Source organism: Gymnodraco acuticeps, unplaced genomic scaffold (assembly GCF_902827175.1).
Source record: "Gymnodraco acuticeps unplaced genomic scaffold, fGymAcu1.1, whole genome shotgun sequence".
Classification (NCBI taxonomy): Eukaryota; Metazoa; Chordata; class Actinopteri; order Perciformes; family Bathydraconidae; genus Gymnodraco; species Gymnodraco acuticeps.
Window position 1 is genome coordinate 1,400,184 of NW_022991219.1, and position 24,117 is coordinate 1,424,300.

A 24,117-nucleotide genomic window follows, 5' to 3' on the forward strand; every position below is an offset into this window, starting at 1 on the left:
ATGAGAAAAGTATTTATCTTCTTATCTCACTATTGGCGAGTATTTCCAAAAAAACATTTATTTTAGACATGAAACATAAAGTGATTGAAATGTGAAACAGTCAATATTGAGTTTATAAAGAGAGGAAGATTTAGCAATACCTCAGTCAGATATAGTTTTCTATAATTGAGGCTGAAATGCTGAAACTTCCTTTTGTAGCGCCTGCAGAAACAAAGAGCAACACCCTGGTCCTGCGGGTGGCCCTTTGCAAGAAAGACCTTCAAATAAATGATGTTTTCAGACCTTCATGTTGCGCTCATGTGTCGGCAGGGGATTGCTCTTTCATAAGGATTCTGGGAAAGTCAGTCAGTCAACACATGAATGTAGAGTTGTTGTTTTTACTGTGTGCGCTGCAATGCTAATAAACATGACACATTCTTTCCATAAAGTGAAGGTTTCTCAGGCCAGACAACGTTTTATTTTCTCCATCAACTTTACATGGGTTGAATTTATAAAAACAATTCAATCTTTATGTTGCAATTTCATACAAAATGTTTCCAGTGGAGAACCTTTGATACCAACAAAACTATTTAAACAGAACTGTCCTCATATGCTGTACATGTTATAATGTTTGTTTTTTAATCAAAATATAATCTTATTCAGTAAACCAAACAGCAAACAATATTGGTCATATTTACATGGTATCTTTTGAAATGCTGCAGTCATTTATGATTAGCATTTTCCGAAGGTGGTTTCTCATACTATGTTTGACAGCGTTCACAAATGTATCTCACAAGTCTGTCTTTACTTTTGTGAAGTGATTTGTAACGCCGCATGAATGACTGACAAAATAGTTGGCAGCTTAGTGTGATAATCCTAAAGTCCCAGATGTCCGTTGGTGTGGTTTAGGATTGCGGGAGGACCTGAGCGATGGTGTCCCGGGCGCTCTGGCTGAGCCTTTCTGGGAACTTGACCTCGTACTCTACTAACAGGTCGCCTCGACGGTCGGGGCGTTTGGGATAAGGCAGCCCCTCGCCGCTCACGCGTCTCTTCATCCCTGGCTGCACAATATCTGTTGATGACACGGTCACCGTTCTGCCGTCCAGTGTGGGTGCGTTGACTGTGCAGCCACACAAGGCCTGATGGAAATAAAGGGAGAAATAAAACATGATTTAAGATCAGGAAACGTCATTATATGTATGCAAATCACACAAGTGACAAAAAGGCTATCTTATATGTAAACTTACATCTCTTAGTGAAATCTTTGCTGTATAAACAATGTCCGAGCCCTCACGTTTGAATACCCGATGGGCCTTGTCCTTGACCACGAAAACCACGTCGGCTGGAATGTTTGTGGGGGTCTGGTCCCCCTCTTTGGGAAATGTGATTTTAGTGCCCTCTTTCCACCCCTTCTTTATCTGCACCTCCAGGATTTTACCCTCTGTCCTTACTGTTCGCCCGTCTGGGTTCAGCATTTTACGGGAGATCTTCATTTTCTTTGTGCAACCAGACAAAACATCCTCCATCGCAACCCAGAGATCGTGAACCACTGGGGGGTCCTGAGGCTTCTTTACAATGCTACTGTGAGGTCCCATCCCTCCCATGCCAGAGCTGAAGGAGCGAGGGAACCCGCCCATCCCACCGCCCATCCCTCCGCCCCCCATCCCGAAGCGGGCAAAAGGGTCTTCAGTGTCCATGTCCTCATCTGGGCCTCCATTGCGGGCACCAAAGAACTGATCGAAGGGGTTACGTCCACCGAAGAAATCTGAAAAAATGACATGGGGGTCGCCCTGGAAGGAGTAGCTGAAGTTTCCAGGCCCAGCACAACCACCACCACCACCACCAGCTGGTGCTCCTCCGCCTTTCAGACCTGAGTGAGAGAAACCACAAAAAGTATCACCAAAACGACTTCATTCACTAATGGTATTATCAATTATGTATTTCAAGACTCATTATAGCATCATTCATGTTATAGGTTATGGTATTTCCCCACATTGTTCTTGTTAGTTATAGCTTTTCATATTGCTTTTTTTCTTTCTCAGTTTTGATTGTGCAGGCAAGCTACAAAGTAAAGGGCAAAGCATTTTGATAAATGAATTGGAGAGGCTAAGAAATCATGGCAACAGCAAAACATTTTCCATTTGAAATGGCAACACAGGCAGCATATTTTACTGTGAGGTGCTCTATCAATAAATCTAACAAACACACAATACAAAAGTCCCTCAATGCTACTTTTAAAGTCCTACTCACTATTAGCATGGTGTCTTTTGGGATTTGCAATCGATTCTGTGCATAACAATTGCCTCACAAAGTAAGAATAAGTGGATATGTAGACCTTGTAAATGTCGGATAAAACCCTGAAAGATCTATCTTTCTTGTTTACAGACACCACCATAAAAAATGTGACACAAACCTACACAATTCTACAGCGCCTGTCGTTGTTTTCAAGCTGTGTGCAGAAGTATTACTTGTCAGGTTCCGTATTTGGAAATATCCTTAGCTTGAATGCATTGAAATGTTTCCCTTGATAAACATAATTTCCATTAAAATGTAATACATTTTTAGTGTTGCCATTTAAATGAGTAGTTATTTTAAATGTTCACATATGTCTTTGATGCAAACAAACATTGTTATCCCAGGGGGGGGGGGAACATGATATCCATGTAACCCGACATTTGTTGATCCAAATGATGATGTTGCCATGGTTACACATCAGTGGAGCCATTACATCTCCAGTGAATAGATGCAGAGCTTTTAAAAAAAGGGTTTCTTATAATATTTCCATTCAATTACAAATGTGTTGTTTTTATCATCACGTCGTTCCTAAATGTACTAAAGTTATTTAACAGGTATGACTAGTCACTGAAGTATTTCAGTACACGTCAATCACTGCCCCACCTCTCATTTCTATAAAGCCCCCCTGACAACACCGTTCAAACATCCAAATACAAGAGCACGCTGCTACGCTAAGCCCCGCCCCCTCATGACGTCAACAACATTAAGTTGCCCTTCTCAACTCACGTTCACATAATTTCAGTTATACTTGTTTAACCTGGTCTTGTATAAACATGTCTTGGTGGTTTTCCTGTGTGCCTCACAACCAGCCTCTACTGAAGGCCTGTAATCAGTTGGTTATCCCCATTCTCACAGGCAAATGATTCCTATGTGAAATCTTACCTTCTTCACCAAAACGATCGTAAATGTCCTTTTTGTTCGAGTCGCTCAAAACGTCGTAAGCTTCGGCGATTTCTTTGAATTTGTCCTCGGCATTTGGCGACTTGTTTTTGTCCGGATGAAAGCGCAGAGCCTGCTTACGATAAGCTTTCTTTATATCGTCCTCCGACGCTCCCTTTTTAATTCCCAAAATGTCGTAGTAGTCTTTACCCATTTTGACCATCCAGTGGCCCGTTTATAAACGTTACAGCTGTTTGTAGTCCGTCCTCAGTCAGTGCTCTGTCGCTTCTGAGACCGCTGGGTCCCGGGTATTTTCTTTATAAACCTCGTGGAAACTTCTAGAGTTTTCCATAAACAGCTCGAGCTCTCCAGTCTCCACACTGACACGCCCACCGCAACGTCACGACGTGCTGCCTTCAAGGGCTATCGGCAATATTGTCGCACACTAACATGCCATGCCTTATCAGTCTCACTAAACTGGTTCTGATACATTGGAAAGATACTGAGGGATCCGAATTTGGGGAATCCAAAACTCAAAACAAGGGACCGTCTACAAAGTAGCATGTAGAAATGTGCACAATTTGGGTGATTTAATGTAGCATATTTAATAACTTCACTTTAATACAGTGTAGTGATACCCAACATCCCACACATTAATAATCGCCTGTTGGTAATACTAGGATACACCAACAAGTCTGGTTCAACTTTCTTTTGTATGATTTCAATTCCCCACCACACCCTGTCAGTGTGATAAGCAAACATGTGTAATCTTTAACAATGTGTTGTTTATTATAAATTGATCAATTGTTTTTAGTTTAAAATCTAAAAAGTAGCTATAAACATCTAATAATTGTCAAAAGTACAATTCTTCTCTCACAGACGTTGGGTATAAATATCATACAATGGAATTACTCAAATAAAGTAAATCAATAATTCCATGCTTACATGTACATTATTCTGTGAAAATGACTGACATGGCAGATCATATCACAAATCATGTCCCAAGCAGAGATATCATGAACAATGAATACTTGCTATGTAAGCCTTAAAAATACTCCCCTCACTGAACCCCTTCCATACCAAAATGAAACGTTGACTACATTGCTGGCAGCAATCTTGTTATGCCTGGGTGGCACCTATGCGGTTATGCGGGTATCGCCGCTGCGAGGCTCCACTAGCACCCTACGCAATTGCGGCGCACATATGCGCTTATGCGGAGCAATTAGTGTGGTATCACCTGCGAGGCTCCACTAGCACCCTAACCCCCCCGTCCCCGTCGACGCTAGCGAAACAGAGGACCTCATAACTTTGCGTGGGGCCTCCAGTTGGCCAGGGACGGCCCTGCATTTGAGCACTTTCGGTGTTCTAAATCAGTTTTCTGAATCGTTCTACACATGAAAGATGTTTTCTAAATTCTTGCTAAATCTGGAATACAACAAGCAAGAAGCATGAAGATAACATAGCTGCCATTTTTATTCAAAATAGCCTTGGAGTGAGGTAACAATATATTGTGCTCATAGGCCTAATGTCTCAAAGGAGTTTGACAATTGTGTTGCATGACCGGATTTTATCAGGTGTTCATCAGTAAACTTAATGCAACGTTTTTTTATATAGTGACTAGAACATTTGTAACAGATACTGATCTGAGTCAAGTGAAGAAAACCGGATTTTCAAGGATGAGAGGGGCGTAGTCAGTTTGAATACAAAACATCACTGCAGGTTAAATGGCTTCACAGATAACTGTTATGCTTTGTGTTTTTACATTTCACAGTGATGTGTGGTCGTTTTGTCCTCAGTGTGTTTTTTGCAGGTGCAAGAAAATCATGTTTTTGAAATGTACCTTAATGTACCTTAAATGTACCTTACCTTAATGTTGCTTTGGGTTTGAGAATATTAAGTGAAAACATACCGGACAAATGACAACCTTTATTAATTTAGGGCAATTAAAAACAAAAGGAAAACACATTGTACACACATATTCCTTTATACAGTATAATGCAAATACAGATTTGATATAAGGCAAAAGCAATTGCAAACATTTAAATAAGAACTTAATTGATTACCCTTTTGGAAAATTAAGTAGAAAAGAGAGATACAATTCAACTAAAGACGACATGCATTTAGTTTAAGGAAAGTGGTTCAATCTCCAGTCTGCTCCACCTGCGCACAGACGGACAGAGCTGCTTCTCAAAGAGAAATTAGTCCTAAACTCTATTAAATCCAATTATGTTAACATAGCGGCGACCTTTTCGTTTGCTCAAATCTCATTGGCTACGTTGCTGATAGTGTACGTGATAACGTAATGGCGTGAATGTTGCTGGTTTTGATTGGCTGCAAAACAAACGTAGGTCCCGCCTACTATGGTCCAGCAGTTGCACGTTGCTTCGCTGAGTGGAGGGCGGCTCTGTCAATCATCTGGGATATTGAGGAAGGGGGTGCAAGCTGCCAAGATGAAGCACTACGAGGTAAGAAGTGATTTTAAAACTCGAAACCCCTAAATGGAGCCATAATGTAATCATCAGACCAATACGAAATGTGGCTGTGATTTCTGTTAAAGTAAACTCCACAAAAACAGGCACTTTATAGCTTTAAACATGTTCAGCGAGGATCACACAATGCAGCGACGCCGCCTGTCATGGGCTGGTTGCTAGGAACGGGGATTTGTGGCCTATCGGTGCATGGCATATATCGGCTTATATCGTACCTCAAAGTCGACCTTCTGCCTCCACAATAATGCCGAATTATGCTTTCGTTGCATATTTATCATGTTTTAGGATATATGCTGGATGTCTTTGTTAGCTAAACACAGAGACCTCTGTTCAGGATAAAACTCCGCATCATCGCCATCTCTGGCTGGAACGGCGCATGACGCTTCGTATCTTGTTATTACCCAATAATGCAAGTGAACAGTCAAGTGCGCAAACTTAAACTTGAAATAAATCTTCAAGGCTTCGGTGTAATATGTTGTTTGACGCTGCATTAGCTGAAGTCAGACCTAAGTTGATGACAGAAAGTCACTTGTAAAGAGCAAAAAAGTAACAATGTTTGTCTCTCAGAAACACCCACACTTTTACCACAGACCTGTTCCACTATGTTATCAATAAAGTAAACGGTTTGCTATACTTAACCAGTAAACACTTGCAATCACTAAAAGCTTTCATAAAAGTCATGAAAAGGAGTTTCATGAGCACCAAAACCCGTCAGACAGGATCTGCAGGAGTCTGACAGAAACTGACCCAACCAGTGGCTGCTCCTGTTCCCCTTCTTCCTGTTGAAGACAGTATGGCTGTTGCAACCTGTAAGGGGGACAACAACAACAACAACAACAACAACAACAACATTACAATCATGAAGGCTTTTTTCCCCCAAAGACTTTGTCAGTATTTATTTGCACTGACCGATTATATGGCCATATATGTAAAAATGGGCCACCCCTGAAACCTGTAATATATTAGCTTGACTCACTTTTTTATGGCCATGGCTGTTGAAACTGCATGATAAGACAGTGAATGGGCATTATTGCAACATAAGCTACAACAGGTATAACTATGCATGCCCAGGACTAACTGCATAAAATAAGCCTGCATATGTTTGTGTGAGGCCACTGTGTGATATTCAGGCCTATAAAGTGCCAGTATTGCGACTAAACCACCCAGTATGTCACTCAGGTGAGTGCTAAGAGCATTATCTTCAACGGGTATGCTAACTGAAGTCATAAAATGTGGTCCCTGCTAGTTGTGAACTCTTACTGACACCATAACCAGTGCACATGTTCATGCAGGTGCTCTTTGAGTTTAATATTTCCTCTATGTATACCTTAGAAGTCTTCTTAAAAAAAAAAAGTTCAAGTTCATTGATTCAATCATAATAGTGATCACTGTTTAGGTTTTGTAAATTGCATGCTTTACATGGCACGACAGATCAATTTAAAGCCTAACACACATTATTTGACAAACTAAAACTACTGCATTTTTTTCTTTTTTAAATTCACAATATCTTGGGACATTTATTTTCACTTGGGTCATAAAATAGATTGACAGTTACCAGATAGCACCCAAGTTATGAGGCGGCATGACTTCCAAAATTATCTCTCTTTCTTACACACGGATATTAGTATCTGCTAACAAAAAACTTTTGGAGCATATTAACATTTCCAGATGGTCTGCTAATCTGTTTAAAGAGGAAGGCCTTATATTTTTAGATTTCAAAAGTGTCATCTTACCTTGGGATATCAAGCGAACCAGCGAAGAACAGCAACAGTCCGCTGTAGTAATTAAAGATTATTTCTCCCTGCTTCACCCTCACCCCAAAGAGCATTAGGACTGACTCACTACCAGTAGCTTTATATAGATGAGATGGGGGAGGTTCAGTGGCAGTGGGTATGCCTGGCACCGGGAAGACTGAGATGGGGGGTCTTTCTCAGAAGTCCTAACTGCAGTGTCAGGTTTCCTGCTTGATTTAAGAAGACATGGATGTTTATCTTGTCATACAGGCAGCTTGTTTGTAGGCAGGGCCGTAAATCCATTACAAATAACACTGATTCGAGTTTTAGAATGGCTAGTGTGCACATAAATAAGTAAATGCTTATCTTGAACAAGTCAATACATATTTTGCCATGATATATGGCCACGACACAAAATCATCAGATAGTTATATTTAAAAAAGAAAAAAACCCATATACATTTATTTCTTTGATCAAAGTTGAGGGAGGCAAAGGTGGGCTTTTATGCAACATGAACGTTTCCATAGATAAATGTCTGGACTTAACTCCCATGCTGCCCCTTGTGGCTATGTCTTACATTTCTTATGGTAACTGAATACTTACTGTTGGTCATAAGAGACTGGAAGGGTGGGGGTTGGGGTGGGCTTCTCCAAAGGGAATGCCCCAACTAAGCCCTGAGAGTCTCGAGTATTATCACCCGTTGGTGGTACTGTAGGAAAAGGTGACTTCCTGTGTGAGTGACTGGCTACTCCGTTTAGTTTGAAGGTACAAAACACTGTAGCAGTCAGTGTGTGTGATACCTCATTCACACCAACAGTGTTTCAGGGCCGGTTCGGAGCTGGAGCTTGAAAAGCACCGGGTGTTCCTCTTCACACCGCAGCGGAGCAGCCTCTTAGCTCTGGAATCCGGTTCGTTTCAAGCACCAAAAAATTGTCCGGCCAGAGCAAAAGCACCTGAACAACAACAAAAAGCCCGCGTTTTATCCAGTTTGTTCACAACGATGGAGAAACTTAACAAGAGTTTCAGAGTTTCTGCCATAGACAGGTGGAACCTGAGCATTCACGTTGATCACCTCTCATTATAACTCATTATAAATCTATAAAACTATAAATATTAAACTTTACTTCACATGTTCATTTGAGAACAGCTGTTACATACCTGGGTGAAGGTTACAGTTCATTTAAATGAAAGATACAACGTTACTCCACACTCATGGTTCAGTCCACCTTAAGAAATAAGACCGACCTCGGAAGTAGTTGTGTTTTTAAAAAAAACTTTATTGACACGAGTACACTTTTTTATAAGAATTTAACTAAACCACAGAAATGACTCGGGAAAAGCTGCAGATAGAGCCATAAGAAATGAATGCAACTGATTTCATCCGCGCGGTTTGGCTTTATGAAGCAGGCACGCAAACGGTTACGTCATGACGCAAACGATGACGCAACGACGCATTACCAGTCGGACTCTGGGCGGTGTGAAAAGAGCCAGAGCTAAACCGAAGAACTGGTTCTGAACCTGAAAAGCTCTAGCACGGAACTTGAACCGGAGTTGCGTTGGTGTGAATGAGGTATCAGAGACCTTGAGAGTGGTGCATTTAGGAGTCTGATCAAAGGTTGGTGATGTGCATCGTGGCTGTAGATAGACAGATGGACAGAACTGCAGAGGGTCTTAAACCATTAGCCCATGACATCATCACATAGTCGTAGACGGGTGGGGGTCCTTGGGGAAAGGGTTGGTCATGCAGAGTTAGCAGTAGACGTTTATATTTAGCTGGGGAGAGGAAGAGTGGGGAGAAACTGGGAAAGGGGTGTTGCTGTTCGTCATAATATCTCTCCACCATCTTACCACTTAACCAGGGGTTGACATGTTTCACGGGTCGTCAGGTGACCTTTTTTTAGGGACGAGTTATGTTTCAAAACCGAGTCACTGGAAACATAGCTCTGTCTCTAGAAGCTCCCTTCTTGACACACAGATGATCTACTGCGGATAGTTTGCCAGGGGGATACTGGGAATTCCTGTGTATGCAACTGTGCACACACACATGTGACATATGTCCACGCTCCAGGGGTCGGCTGGCAGTTAAATAAAGCAACACCGCAGAAGTGAAGGAATGAGCGTGGGGCAAAGAGGGAGGGAGCGTGAAAGAATGGCAGAGAGGATGTAGGGGGTGGAGAAGCAGGGTAGAGACAGATTTATTTCCACAGCTGAGTGCTGCTGCTCTCTATGGTCTGGCGTGGGGAGACAGTTGAGAGGTGAAGAGTGACAAGAGAACCGCGAGGAAGAAGGGAATAAAGCGAGTGCAGGAGGAGCACTGTGGACATGGATGCCCTAGCACTAGAGGCTACCAGCACTAAAAAGCCGGCTAACGGTGTGCCGGCTCCGGCCCCGGCCAAACGCAAACCTGCTAAAAAAACTAAAAAAGCTGTTGTTTTCTTTGAGGTGGAGATACTGGATGCTAAGACCAAGGACAAGCTCTGCTTCCTGGACAAGGTGAGAACTTTTTTTTGTATGTGTTTGTTGTCTTTGTATTTCTGTTCAGCTCTGCAAAAAGTATTTTACAGCTGTATGTAGCTGTTTTGTGTGTTTCCTAATGCAAGAGGTGCAGTATTTCTGCCCCTACTGTATATTGCAGTAAAAAGCGTTGGTGTATGCGAGTCAGGCGCTTTCTAGAACATAGTTTAGCTGCTTTAGACCTAAATGAGACTACAGCAGTGGTTTTCAAACTGTGGGGCGTGACCCCTGGTGGATCGCGGAGGTACTGCAGGGGGGTCTTGGGAAGATTTTTTAATTTTATTATTTTCTCCTTTTATCTTTGTGAAGCACCTTGAGATGACGTTGTTTTTAAAGTGCACCTATATAAATCAAATGTATTGTTATTATTATTATTATTCAATTGTAAACAAACACTGCTCGAACATATCTCATTGGTCAGAGAGCTGTGGGCATAATGCTGCCTTTTGCAACATCCTACTTGTGTGAGATAGGCTTTTCTGCTGTTGCTGCCATCAAAACGAAATACAGATCAAAGCTGAACATTGAGAATGAACTGAGAGGGGCAGTCTCAAAACAACAGCCCCGGTTTGAGAAGATCTGCAAGGGAAAGCAAGCACACACAAGTAATTGATAAGCTATGTGTGGAATATGAATGGTAAAGTGATGTGATCGTTTGCAACCTGCAGTATAAATAGTAGTTAATTAATATATTTTCCTTAAAGACATTTGAATTTAAAAATCTACTACTCAGGGAAGAAGGCCAACCAGTTTTAATTAGGCCAAATTAATTCACAGTATCTAGCACTTTTGTTCATGTGTAATCCATAATAAAATATAAAATGATAGTTGGATCTAGGGGTGGGCGATATGACGATATATATCGTCGAGACGATATTAGGTCTCCACGATATGCCTTTTCAGATATATCATATCTATCGTGATAGTGCACCAGGGTAGGATTTTCACGGCGTCCATGACGGCCGGTCTGGCCGCGAAGCCCCGAAAATAATTGTACGTCCTACGGCCACCATGGCCTGCGTGCCCCTGATACTGTTAAAATCTCGAAGTTGCTTTAAAAGCATTAGAACAGTGGTTTCTGAACTGCGTTATGCTGCGTTCACAACGGACGCAATGCGAATATTCTCACCCTAACCGCTGGAGTTTCACCGCGGCTGTCAGCTGTGTTTACTCCTGCCGTTCAAACAGGACGCGCTGGATAGGGGACGGGGCTTATATCCATGTAAATACTGTGGTGGAAACCAACTACGACAAAATTAACCTATTTTACCGTGATTTAATTGTAATACACGTTTCAAAATGATGCCGAAGTAACTAAATACTGATAACGGTTAGTCAAAACCATGCTGTCTAGTCAGGATTCAGACAGTATTGCACTTCATTTATTGTCTTGGTTGAATCTGTTGGCTTATATTTGATCAATAAGGTATTTATATTGTTTTTCTCCTTTGAAACAGATGTTCAGTTATGTTAAAGTCTTTGATTGCACTTCAAGTCTAAAGTTTACATTTTAATTGTTTGGCACTGACTTTTCCTCATTGATGTTTTATGTTTTACTTAGTTATGTTTTACTCTCCTTTTCATGTTTATTGATGTTACATCACTGCTAGTGCTACCTAAAACAGAAAGTGCATTTTTATACTGAGAAACTGTGCCTTGAATATTTTATTTTATTTAGCAAGAAGTGCACTTTACTTGGTGAATAAACCAGTGTTAACGTTTGTTGTGTAGGGTGTAGGCCTACCTACTTGAACACTGAGGAAGCCATATCAAAATTCCTGTTGAATTGTTCATTCAGGGATTCATTGCAGAATTAAAACCAGCTTGAAATGGTATTTTGGTCTGTTACTCCTTTTTATTTTAGTCTTTGTTACCTTGTAGGTGGTTGTACTGTTAAGTAACTTGAAAAATAACCATAATAACCGACATGAACAAATATCGTGATAAATATCGTCTATCGTGATACTGCTTGAAAAATATCGTGATATTATATTTTTCAATATCGCCCACCCCTAGTTGGATCTTTGTATCTTCTTATTATTAGCAGAGAAAATGTAATGTTTTTACAACAATATACAATGAATCCTACCAATATAGATGGGAACCGGGTTGGGGGGTCCCGAAAATATTTCCAATACCCACGGGGGTCCCGACTGAAAAAGTTTGGGAACCACTGGACTACAGTCCCAACGCAACACAACCCTGCTGTCTGTGTGCGGTTATCTGTGCACACACACATCACATTGGTAAACAACATGGCATAAACAACTGTACAGCTGTGCAAACCAACACAACAGCCTACTTGATGTCAGAAGTTACACCAATAAAATAACTTCTCTACAACTTGTGAGTCCCAAGACACCCCTCTACACTGTTAGACAGATGCCTGGTACCCAAAAAGAAAAATAGATTTAATTTGAAGACAGATGTAGTCTTTACATATTAAGGTGCATATAACAAGGAAGGTATTTCTATGAAAATGGAAAGTAAGACTTGGTCAAAATGCTGAGCAAATGTATGTTTTGGGCAAAGAATCAATCCCTTTAGATACATGGGCATGAAAAATGCAGCACATATCTGGAAAAAGGAAGATAGTGTGCACATAACCTATTGTTGACTCCAAAAAGTTTGTTTTTGGAAGCAGCTTAGAGGACTTTCATAAAAGTACTAGAGAGAATTTGTTGAGACTGGAAGCTCTCGGCTTTCATTGGGGCTGTACCGTGTTCTTGTCATGTCGTGTAAATGTCATGTCAAATGTTTTTAAAGATGATACACAATAACGTATTTAGACTCAGACTGATGGACTTAGTCTGGATTTGAGAGTAACAGTGTTGTATTACTCACCTTTATTTTGTTAGGATGTTTTAGCTCATTGTTTTAGTTGGTATATTACAGTACCTTGCACATTGCCTGTAAGTCAGTGCTGCTGCATTAGGAGGGTTTAGTGTGCTGTTGGTGTGCGACTTAGCCAAGTTTACAGTGGCGTTACGGCCCGTCCACACAGCGGCGTGCGTTGAAGCTTCCAACGCTTCTGCCCATTCACTTTGAATGGGGTGACGTCACTTTTAGCCGAACTGCATTTTGGGACGTGGAGCGTTGCTGGCTTCTAAAGTTGAGCAATGTTCAACTTTTGACGCCTCGACGGAGGCGTCAGCCAATGAAATCCCGTTTATGCAAATCTGCCAGTACAAGCGCTAGCCAATCAAACCGTGTGTATGCTGGGAGAGACTACGCAGGTCATTTCCTCATATTCCAAAAAATGGAGGGAAAATTCATTATAGCGGTAGTGAATCACCCGGTGCTGTAGGATCAGTCTCTGTTCATCTACTGGGATACAAACCAGAGGAGCGAGGCATGGAGGGAGGTGGCAGAGACAGTGGGTGAAACTGGTAGGTTTTCGCCTGTTTGGGGATTTTATATCCAGTTTACTTCGTTTTAACATTGATATTGCTTTGTATGTTGGGGGCGGGAGATTCATGTGATTGGTTGTTGGTCGCGTTGCTCGCAAAAAATCCCCAAGCTTCAGACACTCCAAGCGTCAACGCACGCTGCTGTGTGGACGCTCCGTTAGTCTGCTAGGCTCAAAAGCTGCTCTTCAAGACCAGTGTTTCCCATACATTGATTTATTTGTGGCGGGCCGCCACAATTAAATATGGTCTGCCACAAATGGATGTCATAAAAAAAAAAAAAAAAATTTTTGTTTTTGTTTTTGTTGTTGTTTTGTTTTGGTGGTGGTCTAATGGATAGTGAGGTGGGCTGATGATCGGAAGGTTGCGAGTTCAAATCCTGCCTGGAACACCACTTGCCCTTGAGTAAAGCACTTAGCCCTCGGTTACTCCAAGGAGAATGTCCCTGTAATCGGTCATTGTAAGTCGCTGTGGAATAAGGCGTCTGCTAAAGGCCTAAATTGTAAATTATATTTTTGGGAGAATAAACCTCACAGATCCTCAACTCCGGTGTAACAAGAGCAACAAGAACGTTGTCTGCTACAGTAGCCATGAACTCACATGTATTTTGTTATTTGAGGGGGGGGTGGATGCGTGGGCCACCCGAATAGGTTAAGGGGCCTTTGGCTTTTCTTTTTTTTGTGCAGTGCCCCCACAAATAGAATCAAATTCTGTGGGAAACACTGAAGACCACCAAGTATAAAGGGCTATCCTTCTTGGATTATACCCTGTTGTCGGCTTAGCAGAGTTCCCATGGTGATACCATGCACAATATTAACACCTTTAGGAGAGAAAGTCTGACAGATATAGATCAGGATCTGGGCAGAGAGCCCCGCGATGGGACTGGTTTCCTAAAGTAGGCTAACAGCGCTGAACTAACAGACTGAGTTAGAAATAAAACTCAAATCCTGTATCATAATAATAATAATAATAATCCTTATATTTATTATAGCGCTTTATCAATGACTCTCAAAGCGCTTTACAGATACACATTACACATACAGATCATACATACATGTAATGGTCATCTACTGTGGACAATACCCACAGGAGCAAATTCGGGTGAAGTGTCTTGCCCAAGGACACAACGGCCTGACGCAGTGGGGCGGGAGCGGGTTTCGAACTGGAGTTCACCAACGCCCCCTTGATCTGATGATCAAACGCACAGACCACTGCGCCACCCGTCCCTCAAACTCTGACCCATGTCTGGGTCAGAGTTTACAGGACACTCCCAGTGATCTCAATACTGAATGAAGCCTGTTGAAAGAGAGGGAGGTGGTGGGGGCAAGGGTCACAGAGAGGAGGTTTCTCAGTGATGTCATCGTGCTGAAAATGGCCTGCGGTCCTCTGGACGGCGTGAACAGAAGCCAAGTTTATTTCAGCGGCAGACTAATTACTTTCAGATAGGTCACACATGATCTTTGAGGAGCATTTTCTCACAGAAAATACATATTGGTGTTTAACGTTCAAGGCGTCCTAAAATACCATACAAATTCAACTTTTTGGGCGTTTCATCTTAACAGAAGAGCTAATCCAGTACTACCACTAGGGATGGGTATCCAGCACCGGTACCTGATTGGACGGTATTGGTATACCGTTAAGCCGCCGGACAAACGGTGCTGCTATCGGTATATGAATTATGCTACTTCCTTAGTTTAACTTTAAACAATTCTGGTTGGTTGGGAACCCTCATCCCGTGTGGCGTAGCCAGTTTGAGTAGCACTCTGATTGGCCACTGTGAATGCCACTCGTCATCTCTCCTAACAGCGCTCTTATTATTGTGAGACTCCCAGGGGCAGACCATAGGGGCAGACCAACATCTTGCTAGAAACAGGGTCTCAAGGCTTCTTAATATTTAACAACCTATTAATGATGCATACCCACTTAACGGGAAGAAACTCAGCCAACAGACGATATTAACCATTTTACCTACACGGAACAGAAATCCAACACCAAGAGTCTAAATCAACACTTAGCAAAACGGGCTAACGGGGCTAACAGGGCTAACGGCTACTTTAGCACATAACTGGCAAAAGCGATCTTTTCTACGTCATTTTATCTGCATTAATGATGTCTTACCTTTGCTGTTTTGTGATCAAAAGTTGTGTTCAAGGGCATAAAAACGGTTAATCCAATGTCTCTGTGTAACTTTAAAATGGATAATCCATAATTACAATTATAAATAATAAACGCAATAAACGGATTATAATAGTTAGCCGACCGGAGCTTCCGGTTTAGGAGGTGCGCACGCAGCGTCTCGTTTTAATTGAATAATGGTCATGTTTACATGGATTTATGAACTGCCCCTAATTACCGCCACCCTTCCAGAGACACACTGTCAAACACACTCATACCTGCTTGGTATGACATTGAAAAAGTTACATTAAATAATAAATACAAATAAATTACAATAAAATGACTGTTGTTTAATCTTCACATCTTGTAATCATGTCTATAATTTTGAGCACCAAATTATTGAAAACTATCGATAAGAGTATCGAAAAATACCGGTATCGATAAGCGGTATCGATAAAATCCTAAGGATACCCATCCCTAACTACCACACTGTCTATACTGAACAGTGCTTGCCTTGGTAATCTGATAAGTGTCTTGGCCATAGGTTGATAGTATGTTAAGTGCTCTCTGACAAACATTAACATGTAATTGAACCGTGTCCTTGTGGTTCAACTCTTTAAAGGCCTGATGATTTGCAATCGAAGTTTAAATTAGTACATCATTTTATATTTTCTTGTGTTGGTCTTCACACCTTTGCTTGGTCAATGTGACGGGCCGCATAGAGGTTTACATTTCACAGAAGCATCTTAACACAGTGAGGCATGGCCAGCAGGGTAATATAGGCTTACTGCTAAAATGTTTAGAGAAACCTGTCACCAGCTTCCTAAATGTCAGAGGCCTGACAGAAATTTGAAGCGGATGCCTGAGATGTTATTAGGATGTAATGTGCATTGATGAGTTTGTTTTCATACCAATAAAAAATGTCTTAAAAGTTTAATAACTCTCTGTATACTGAAACGGATATAGGACAAATAATGAAAATAGGGTTAATAATGCACCTGTGTTAAGCAAGTTTGTTTAATAATCTCAAATGAATGGTTATCAGTCAGAAAAGTTGTCATTTACAAATATAAATATTAATGCTTAAGGCGCCAATCTTGATTCATAGAGCACATTTCATATGGGTTAGGGAAGTCAAACATGTTTCAAAGTAAATGCGAGCATAATTGGTGAAACAGCACAGTAATAAAAACCAATTATAAACAAACTATAAAAGCATACAGACAGCCAGTTATATTTATAATTCATATTTAGTCAGTGCTTACATGTGTAGTGTGCAAAAACACTGGTATTTGCTTTGCCAGTCTTATTTGCTCTTTTTAAAACATTGGTGGACATTTTTAAAATGATTTTATGAAATCTTTCGGACCCTCAGATAAATATAATTCCAAAAATATATAAATAATAAACATTTGTTAAAGCTCTGGTGTACACGTATTGTTGCCTTTTAAACTGAAGCGCTCAGTATTATAGCAGATCCTAGGGCTCAGACAACTTTCTTTTTTAACAATTTTACTACTCCACAAGAGGGGGCTCTGGCAGCAGTATGAAGTGTGAAAGCTGCTCAAATCAAACAGATTTGCCATTTGATCACATGTTGGGAATGTGTTGATGTCCTCAGACCATCCCGTAACAACTGTGTCCGGATCTGCCTCTGTGAGCTCTTCATGTTTCCGTTTTGAAGTCATTGGGTTTATATTTGGGGTAGTTGGGCAATTTCTGGCAGCCTGGCACAAGGTCGTGTACTTTGGCTGTGGATGTGTGTGTGCTTTGAAACCCTAATACCAGCTGTTAAATGAACCACATCCACAGGGTATGGGAGCTAAATTTACCCCCTTCATGAATGGAAAACAGGGTTATTATCTGTTCCTTTTGTGTACGTGTCCCTCTACTAATTTACTGATGCGTTATTTGCAGGTCGAGCCAAATGCCACTATCGGAGAGATCAAGTCTATGTTCCACAAGAGCCGTGAGTGCCGTCTCTCTGCAGGCGACTAAAGCCTCATAAATCGGATTTAACATCAAGCTAAAAATAAAAAATGTATGTCCTGTCTTAAGATGTTTGTGACATATTATTGTCTGTTTCAGATCCTCAGTGGTACCCAACCCGACAGTCCATTCGCCTTGATGCCAGTAAGCCAAAGAGTGATTTACTATTGTTTAAATATTTGTTGTTCATTTAAGGGTTAATGCCATACTGCCTGTGCTGCAGCACCTCTTTTCACCCTCTGTCTGAAACCAGAGCCCAGTCTGCTCTGATTGGTTAGCTGACCGGCTGTGTTGTGATTAGTCAACCGCTTAGTGATGTCCTGCCCCTTAGCCCGTACAATGTGTTGGAGCGCTAGCCAATAAAAGAGCCAGTGTTACATAGTGATGTCACTATGTAAACATGGGGGTGTGTGGGGGGGAGGGGAGGGATTTTAGCCTTTGCAGACCATTTGCATGCACACAAACCTATATCACACAGGAAATGGAAAACCCCAAAAAGCACAATAGAGTGGTGCAGGGATGAGGTATTTACCCGGAAGTAAGCTGCGCTCGGATTCCCTCGACAAAAAAGCAATGGGATTTCTCCATAGGATTTTGGAAAATAGCTCAAAATAAGGTCTGTGGAGAACAAACCTGTTTGATAAATGCACGTTTTGTTCAGCCGGATAATCTCCACATGTCTACCATACTTTTATAATTTTCGAATCATAAATCTAGTCGCCAGAAGCAAAATGCTAACGTTATGCTATAAAGGAACTACAGCAGGGTCGCTGCTTCAACGTCACGCCGACTTAAGATCCATATTCAAAAATACAGATTACAATTGTTACAAGTTGAAGCGTTTCTTTGAACAGTTTGCAAGAGGCAGGTACTTGCTTTCAAGCAGAACAGGGAAAACAAACTTAGCGGGAATATTTACGTGTTCGGTGTAATGACGTACAACGTCCTCGACAACTTCTATAGTCCTATTCAGTCACTTGTTAACAACCATCGTTTTTCAGACACGTAAACTCTTCAAATATCACCAGTGGGGTCACTGCTGATGTATTTAATGTCGTAGGATAAAACGTGATCTGTCTCTTAAATTTGTGTCAACCACAGACCTTATTTCCAGCTATTTTCCAAAATCCTGTGGAGAAATCCCATTGACTCTGAGACGAGGGAACCGGTAGTGGTAAAATGCTAACTCACTTCCGGGTTTCAGGACTCGTCACTGCACCACTCTATAGGGCCCCTTTAAGGCCGACAGAGTATTTATTAACCATGTCTTTAATGAGTTCTAAATAAACTGTTTGGGGTTTATTTATAACAACAATTATAATTCTATAAAAGTTCCTGGGATTGAGTTTCCTTCTAGTACAACTAGACAGGAAGTACTTTTTCTGTCAGTATACTTAAAGGGAACATCTTATCACTTCCCTCTGTAATCAAGTCCTCGTTTTCTGTAGTCTCCTGAAGTAATCCTGTCTGTGTTTCAGAGGGGAAGTCTCTGAAGGACGAGGATGTCCTGCAGCAACTACCTGTGGGAACCACGGCAACCTTCTACTTCAGAGACCTGGGAGCTCAGATCAGCTGGGTCACAGTGAGTACACCGTGGAGCCGCCAAAAGGCCGGGGGCGGGTCGGGGGCGGGGGCATGTTGTGCTGTCACAATCTAACAATCCTGACAAGCCCACATACATCAGACTGGGATCAAGAAGAGCTATATTGAGATTTCCCTCTGGGTAAAAAGGGTGCGTGTGTCGTAGTTAAATTGGCTCTGCCAGGAGCGGGACGGCTATATTTATCTTTCTAACACAGCAACAAAAGTATATCAATATTATGACATTAGGGCTACACTTAAACTGTTAAAAAGGCTCAAACTTATCCTGTCCCTCTTTTCTTCAGGTCTTTCTCACCGAGTACACTGGTCCTCTGGTCCTCTATCTGATGTTCTATTTCAGAGTTCCCTTCATCTACGCTTCCAAATATGACTTTTCCACCAGTAAACACTGGGTCGTTCAGTAAGTGTCCTCATCACATCTTCACACACTTTATAATTAAGTAGCGCCTCTCTTGTCCCTCTTAAAGTTCCACCAAATATAAATTCACTCTCACTACCAAACCACATTCTCTGTCACTAATAAACAAGCATTAATGACATCCAGACCAGACCAGTGACTTCACCAACACATGCAAGCTGATTTCAACTGTCTACCAGTATAAAATAAGTCACAGTAGAAACAGCATTTGACATATGTGAATTCAACCGCAGCACTTTTGAAACTTGTTTTCAAAGTCATATATATTGAATAAGTTAAAGCTCTATACAGGTCACCAATGTCCACCCTTTGGATTTGTTCAAAAGTGCTCTAGAAAGTTTTGTCGTTAGCCTGAAACAAGAAAGGATGAGGCACGTTTCTGCAAGAGAAACTATGATATTTTAAAACTGTATTTTTTTTAAATACTCCAAACATGGAAGTTTGCTTAAAAATGTAGTTTTATAATTTTACTTAAAAAATATATAAAACAAGACTTCAAGGAACATAGTGTAAAATGACTTGATCTAATTTGGGGAACTAAATATAGATCATGGCAATTTCGCTTTAAATTCAAATATGTGGTAGGATAAAAAAGGCCAGACATTCCCAGTTTCCAGTCTTTAGCTAAGCTGAGCTAATCAGCTGCTGGCTATTGCCTTACTTTATGTTAAACATGCAGACACAAGAGTGGTATTTATGTTAGTCAATAACCAAGCGTATTCCTTTTTAAGCTGTGCTCTTTCCACACCGACGCCATGTTAGCAGCATCCTGTTTTTGATAACTACAGTACAGCTAACTTGGGATGGGTACCGAGCCCCGGTATTAAAGGGACCCGGGGCGGAAAAGACAGTGGTACCGTTAAGCTCCGACATTATCGGTCTTTTTATCGGTACTGGAGACATTTAAAAAAAGATATTTCATATGTATTATTGCTACATAAACATTATATTGCAGTTTTAGTTTTGCCAACTCCGTTTCTGATATGCAATAAGACTATAAAATGCGTCTTTTTTGTATTTTCGATCTTTCCAATCCAGACGAGAGATCTCTCCCCCGTCTGTGTGTGAGGGGGCGGGGCGGTTTACACATACACGCAGCTGCTACATGCAGCAACACACACACACGGCAGAAATAACTAAGCGCTAAAAGCTGTGGTTAAACTTTACCCGTCTCGATGTGCACAATGCTCGTTGCCAAAAGTGCAATAAGAGTTTAGCATGTGAGGGCGGTAACACGAGCAATTTGTCTAAACATTTAGCAAAAGTGCTCCACATTCAGACGGAGGAATGCACCGGGTTCGACTGTCTTTCTAGTAGCTCTGTAGCCCCCCCATCCACGAGTAACGTTTCCACGTCAGGTGTTATGTATGCCTTAATCTTCCTCCAGAAGAACCGTCAGGCCTTTGGCAGCATACCTGTATGCCCCACCTGTGTTGCTCTGTACCACTGTGTTACTGCAGAAAATACTTGTTTTGTTTTTGTTTTTTACAGTTCTGTAAGTTCACATTATTTACAATTTGTTTAGTTAATTTACCTTTTCTTTTGTTCAAAATAACCGATAAGAGTACCGTTAAAGGACCGGATCGATAAGCGGTATCGATAAAAGTAGTAGTACCGTTAAAATCTTAACGACACCCATCGCTAGAGCTAACACAAGTGTTTGTCCTTCTGCAGTCTCGCCTGTATGTGTCACTCCTTCCACTTCCTTAAGAGGAATCTGGAGACGCTGTTTGTGCATCGCTTCTCTCATGGTACAATGCCGCTACGCAACATCTTTAAGGTGAGATGCATTCTACCACTGTCTTATCCTGCTGTACATTCATATTCCCAAATGAGGAGTCAAAGGTGAATCATGAACCGTTTAGTTTGAGTGAGAAGTGCATTGCTACTGCCACAACAATCAAGTCTGAACATGACAATAATCCTGTTTCAGAACTGCACGTACTACTGGGGCTTTGCAGCATGGATGGCCTACTACATCAACCACCCGCTGTACACACCACCCAGTGAGTATACATGCACCAGACACTTAACTTATACCATTGGGTTATTATAACTCTTTTTCACCATTATTATTGTCAATTATGTCTTGATGCAGTATACGGGGAGCAGCAAATCAGACTGGCCCTCATCTTATTCTTGGTAAGTATTGACACAAAAAAGTAGACAATTACTTGTTATTTACATCACTTAAATAGTTGTTTTTTTGGCATTCTAAACTATATTCTGTCATACATGTTCTTCTACAACAGAACATGTATGAATATGGTTCTCTGTTTTATTTATTGTATTTTTTCTTTCTTAGTTCTGTCAGATTGGCAACTTTTCCATCCACATCGCTCTGCGGAACCTCCGTCCACCAGGTACAAACAACAGTAACACCTGTACGCTAACCACTCTCTCACACACACACACACACACACACACACACACACACACACACACACACACACACACACACACACACACACACACACACACACACACATGCCTGCAGTCAAATATTGCTCAAATGAAGGTATGTGACATCATGTTTTTTATAGGTAAGCCTCAACGTTTAAAGCCAGTGAGAGGGGAGCACTTACTCTCTAGTGTTACACTCTGGGAGCACAGGCATCCACCAAGGGCCTCCTTCCACAGTCAGAAAGTAGTTCTCAGGACATCGATGCGTTCATGAGCTTTTAATATCTTTAATATAATAGGTTCTTTGTTACCACACCTTTCCCCCAAGTGTTATGAAAATCAGGCCAGCACACCTCTGTAATCCCTTTAATAAAAGAACAAGCCAAGAACTTGGCGGAGCTAAAAATGTCATGTTATAGAATGCTATTAAAATGTAATAAAAAGTCATATTAGATTGACATTTCCTTTTGTTGCTACCTTCATCTAGGCTCTAAGACCAGGAAGATTCCCTATCCCACCAAGAACCCCTTCACCTGGATCTTCGTGCTGGTCTCCTGCCCCAACTACACCTACGAGGTAAGATCATTTTTTCTTCAAATGCTTACTGATGCCTTTTTCAGCATCAAACTATTATTTATTGCTTGATAATTGAGATAAATCCACTGGATTAGGTTGTCCCTCTGTATTCCCTTGAATGAACATTTTCATTTAATCGTTTATTTGGCAGGGACAATGCACGGTAATGAACACTTAAAATATTCAAATGTGTCAAGCGTAACAGTGCCAGATTTAGCTTTGAGCTCATTTCCAACACTGAGAGTTAAATACACTGCTGCCCTCTTGTGGTATGAGTCTGTGTGTAACCATCCTCCTCCTCCTCTTCCTCTGCAGCTGGGCTCCTGGCTGGGCTTCACACTGATGACCCAGTGCCTGCCGGTGGCCTTCTTCACCTTGGTGGGTTTCATCCAGATGACTGTGTGGGCCAAAGGGAAGCACCGCAGCTACCTGAAGGAGTTCCGCGATTACCCTCCCCTCCGCTCCCCCATCCTGCCCTTCATCCTGTAGAGCTCAAGCCTTCAGCTCTGCGCTAACTGAGAGGGGGCTCTCCGTTTTACACTGGAGCTTAGTAGACTGACTGGCTTCAATAATGTCCCCTTTTTCTTTCCCCCTCTTTTGCTTCCTATCTGTAATTCCTGTAATATTGAGTGAAAATGTAAAGCACCAACGCTTGCTCTATTTTTTTCATTTCCCCATAATCCAATCTGATTGGTTAATTGACTTATGTGTGTTTGGTCTCCAAGAGCTGTTCTTGACCTTCAAACGAGCCAGTGTATCCTGAATGACATACTGTCGATAAAGAGTGTCTTACCACGCTGTCATCTAATTCTGTGGTTATGAGGCTGAATCTGCATCCGGTGAGATTCAGTCAAATTTCAAAGGCTTAGTTTTTATATCCATTCATCTACATTTGAAATAATAACAGCATGTCATTTTGTTGATGTTTGAAGTAATTTATAAAAAAAATGTAAAACTAATGATTGTCTTGCTCTGTTTGTGATTCAGTTGCCGCTCTGTGTATTTATACCAGTGTGGTTATCCTTGAGCTTTTTACACGAATGCACTGCAGAGTGCAGAGTCTGACAGATTTGATGGGCTTAGTTTGGGTTCAAATGTAAATAGAAATGGTCAGATAGGAACAACTGAGTGCTTTTTGGTTACAAAACAGAAACGTGAATACCTCGAGTCATACAAACAATGTTTCTTTATGATAAAATGGTGATGGACTTGCATTTCGATATTTATTAAATGTATATTTTAGGTAGGAAAGAAAATAACACTCCAAATACATCAAACGTCCTTTATAATCGTTATCTACTCGTACCCAGGCGCACTGAATGAAGAATCCCTCTTGATAATAAAGGAAAGGTAACACCCCCTTATCATTATAGGGCAGGTGTTGTGATGTGTAAGCTCTGGGACACGCACAAACATTGGAGATCCTACCAAAACATGTTACAAGAAGAAAAAACGTGGTAATTTTAAATAAACTTGAAGGTAACGTGATTTTACAGAATGTAAGAACTGGTCTTACAGGAAAATCAAAAGGCATCTTATTTAGGCCATTAAGCAGCTGAATGCATCCAATATCATTCTCCAAGTTCTAGTGTTCAAGGTTATTTTTATAGTCTTTATTGGGTTCAATGGACGGATAATCTCTCTTTTGCCGACAAATACATTATATTTACTTGCATAATCAAAATGTTAAGATATTCATGTTCTGGTAAACATGGGTT

The 24,117-nt window shown here is 41.2% G+C and overlaps 2 protein-coding genes across 3 annotated transcripts; one reads left to right on the plus strand and one right to left on the minus strand.

Annotated features, from left to right (window-relative positions):
• Positions 1-417: 417 nt before the first annotated feature.
• dnajb1b (DnaJ heat shock protein family (Hsp40) member B1b) lies at positions 418-3,550 on the minus strand. The gene is made up of 3 exons (XM_034239357.1): positions 3,157-3,550; positions 1,227-1,849; positions 418-1,118 (listed from the first exon to the last, which is right to left on the minus strand). Exons 1-3 carry the CDS (start codon positions 3,374-3,376, stop codon positions 885-887), a joined length of 1,077 nt encoding a protein of 358 aa, XP_034095248.1. The 5' UTR covers positions 3,377-3,550; the 3' UTR covers positions 418-884.
• Positions 3,551-5,496: 1,946 nt separating this feature from the next.
• Positions 5,497-23,358, plus strand: tecrb (trans-2,3-enoyl-CoA reductase b). 2 transcript variants are annotated; one of them, XM_034239251.1, is made up of 12 exons: positions 5,497-5,618; positions 9,818-9,868; positions 17,329-17,380; positions 17,500-17,544; positions 18,879-18,982; positions 19,287-19,402; positions 21,095-21,200; positions 21,354-21,426; positions 21,519-21,562; positions 21,726-21,783; positions 22,311-22,399; positions 22,715-23,358. In XM_034239251.1, exons 1-12 carry the CDS (start codon positions 5,514-5,516, stop codon positions 22,886-22,888), a joined length of 1,017 nt encoding a protein of 338 aa, XP_034095142.1. In that variant the 5' UTR covers positions 5,497-5,513; the 3' UTR covers positions 22,889-23,358. The 2 variants fall into 2 exon arrangements, with proteins under 2 accessions (XP_034095142.1, XP_034095141.1); XM_034239250.1 differs by lacking the exon at positions 5,497-5,618 and having other exon boundaries at positions 9,188-9,868.
• The last annotated feature ends 759 nt before the right edge of the window (positions 23,359-24,117 follow it).

Bases quoted from the DNA above. Each gene is read 5' to 3' on its own strand.
- dnajb1b (XM_034239357.1), bottom strand. From the start codon at position 3,376: ATGGTCAAAATGGGTAAAGACTACTACGACATTTTGGGAATTAAAAAG. The intron at 1,850-3,156 runs GTAAGATTTCAC...TCTCTCACTCAG, and splicing joins CGATCGTTTTGGTGAAGAAG to GTCTGAAAGGCGGAGGAGCA. The intron at 1,119-1,226 runs GTAAGTTTACAT...TATTTCCATCAG, and splicing joins CAAAGATTTCACTAAGAGAT to GCCTTGTGTGGCTGCACAGT.
- tecrb (XM_034239250.1), top strand. From the start codon at position 9,698: ATGGATGCCCTAGCACTAGAGGCTACCAGCACTAAAAAGCCGGCTAAC. The intron at 17,381-17,499 runs GTGAGTGCCGTC...TGTCTGTTTCAG, and splicing joins GTCTATGTTCCACAAGAGCC to ATCCTCAGTGGTACCCAACC. The intron at 21,563-21,725 runs GTAAGTATTGAC...TTTCTTTCTTAG, and splicing joins TGGCCCTCATCTTATTCTTG to TTCTGTCAGATTGGCAACTT.